Source organism: Ursus maritimus, unplaced genomic scaffold (assembly GCF_017311325.1).
Source record: "Ursus maritimus isolate PB19 unplaced genomic scaffold, ASM1731132v1 scaffold_26, whole genome shotgun sequence".
Classification (NCBI taxonomy): Eukaryota; Metazoa; Chordata; class Mammalia; order Carnivora; family Ursidae; genus Ursus; species Ursus maritimus.
Genome location: NW_024425119.1, coordinates 18,635,703 through 18,637,896, shown reverse-complemented (window position 1 = coordinate 18,637,896; position 2,194 = coordinate 18,635,703). Strand labels below are relative to the sequence as shown.

Below are 2,194 nucleotides of genomic sequence, written 5' to 3'. Positions count from 1 at the left end.
TCTTTGCTTCTGATTCATTTCCTTTTTTTTTTTACTAGGTTATGTCAGTCACCATACAGTACATTTTTAGTTTTTGATGCAGTGTTCCATAATTCATTGCATATAACACCCAGTGCTCACCTTCATTTTCTTTCTTTTTTTTTTTTTTAAGATTTTATTTATTTGTTTGAGAGAAAGAGACAGCCAGCGAGAGAGGGAACACAAGCAGGGGGAGTGGGAGAGGAAGAAGCAGGCTCCCAGCGGAGGAGCCTGATGTGGGGCTCGATCCCAGGACTCCGGGATCACGCCCTGAGACGAAGGCAGATGCTTAACGACTGCATCACGCAGGCGCCCTTCACCTTCATTTTCTAACCAAGACCTTGTACATTAAAAATCAGATCCAGCATGTGTCAACTATCAGATGACACTGATTGGCTTTTCAAATTCCAATGATTTACAACTGCTGCTTTTTGCCTGAGAGCATTTTAACTCAGGGTAGTTCAGGGTAGTTAACGTTACTTGAATTGCTACATCATTTAATTGGTAACACTACAGGTTTCCAAGTAGAAGCAAGCCTTGCACTAGAGACATCAAGTCTACAAAACAATAAATAAAGAGAACCAAACCAGCAAGTTTTAAAAGTTAATATCAACCGTTTGGAGGCATCTTTGAAATCGCCGAGTAGACACCATGAGCAAAGCTCACTCTCCCCAGTTGAAAAAAATTATGGACAATAACTTATCATTGAAATTAAATGGTGGCAGACATGTCCAAGGAATATTGCGGGGGTTCGATCAGTTTATAAATCTTGTGATAGATGAATGTGTGGAGAGGGCAACTAGGGGGCAAAAACACAATACTGTAATGGTGGTAATATGAGGCAACAGTATCATCACATTAGAAGCCTTGGAATGAGTATAAACAATGGGTGTGTTCATGAGAAGAAATCAACTGCTTCCACATGTCCCCTCTCCATGGTACCTGTTTTACTACAGTGTAAAAATCAGGTCATGCATTTTCATATTGAACTTTTTTGTTAAATAAACTTTTATAATAGTCAAAAAATAAAAATAGAAGTTGATATCAGAAATGTCTCACTTAGTTCAAATAAACTGCTATAAAATAATTCTTTAAAATGTGTGAATAAAGAGTCAACCACCTAAAAGTGAAAATAACATCTGAGAGGTAGTGTATATTCTGTTGGATGATGGCTTAAATACTATGAAGACTGAAACTATAGCTATATATAAAAAGTTTGGTTCCCAAAATAATTATGAAATATTTACACCATCTCTAAGGGAATGGCTAGAATATAAACAAAGTAGCATATCAGAAAGAGCTTCAAAGAGCAATCTAATTGCTGCAATCAATTTACTTTCTGAAACTCTGAAGGAAATTACAAACCTATTGTAGAAGTCTATGGTCCTTCAAAAGTCAAGACCAGAAATGAATTACTTTTCATAATTATCAACAGTAACAAACCACTCAAGACATTCAAATAGAAAGATATGCTATTAGTTCAGATGCAATGGAGCAGAAGTGCAACTCATAAGTTGTATTTTTTTTAAGCAAGAAAACATGGAAGTGCAAGTTAGATATTAAATTTTCGTTTCTACTCAACATTTTAGGAGTTTTTAACAGACTGGCGACACTAGCATGGCAAGTATCGTACCTTGATATCACATCAATAACAGTATGATCGGAAACTCATTTATTCTATAAATGCCAAATGTTAAAATTTTACTGACTTTATTTCAGGTTTTCATCATTTTTTTCACAGCTGTGTGCATGAGGCAGCACAGAAAGGCAGTGTGGTATTATACTTAAGAGTGGTTAGTCAGCTGTCCTGAGTTCCAATCCAGGTTCTCTGTCGAATGAATAACCTTGAGCAAACTGGCTCATCTCCATTTGCCTCAATTTTTAAAATGAGAAGAACAATATTTACTTCATAAGGTAAGTAGCTTGAAGGAGCAGCTCGCAAGGCTCAGAGTCTCAAATGAGAAGTGCGCACAAAAGCCCAATTCTGGTCTCATTGACTCTTATTTACTTACTCTTCTTTGTCTTGGAGCATCAGCCCAGGGAAGAAAAAATGAGAACACACATTTCTGGCTGAATTTCAGCTTCAGCTTCTTTCTTCTCTTCACCCACCAATGTTCTTGATCCACCGAAAGGAAACTTAAGGAATTTGAAAAATCTTATTTTCCATGTCAGAAGC

General features: G+C 36.7%; 1 protein-coding gene across 1 annotated transcript; it reads left to right on the top strand.

The window, feature by feature from the left end:
• The first annotated feature begins 245 nt into the window (after positions 1-245).
• LOC121105356 (small nuclear ribonucleoprotein G-like) lies at positions 246-919 on the top strand. The gene has a single exon (XM_040641909.1). The coding sequence runs from the start codon at positions 670-672 to the stop codon at positions 856-858; it is 189 nt and encodes a 62-aa protein (XP_040497843.1). The 5' UTR covers positions 246-669; the 3' UTR covers positions 859-919.
• The last annotated feature ends 1,275 nt before the right edge of the window (positions 920-2,194 follow it).

Bases quoted from the DNA above. Each gene is read 5' to 3' on its own strand.
- LOC121105356 (XM_040641909.1), top strand. From the start codon at position 670: ATGAGCAAAGCTCACTCTCCCCAGTTGAAAAAAATTATGGACAATAAC.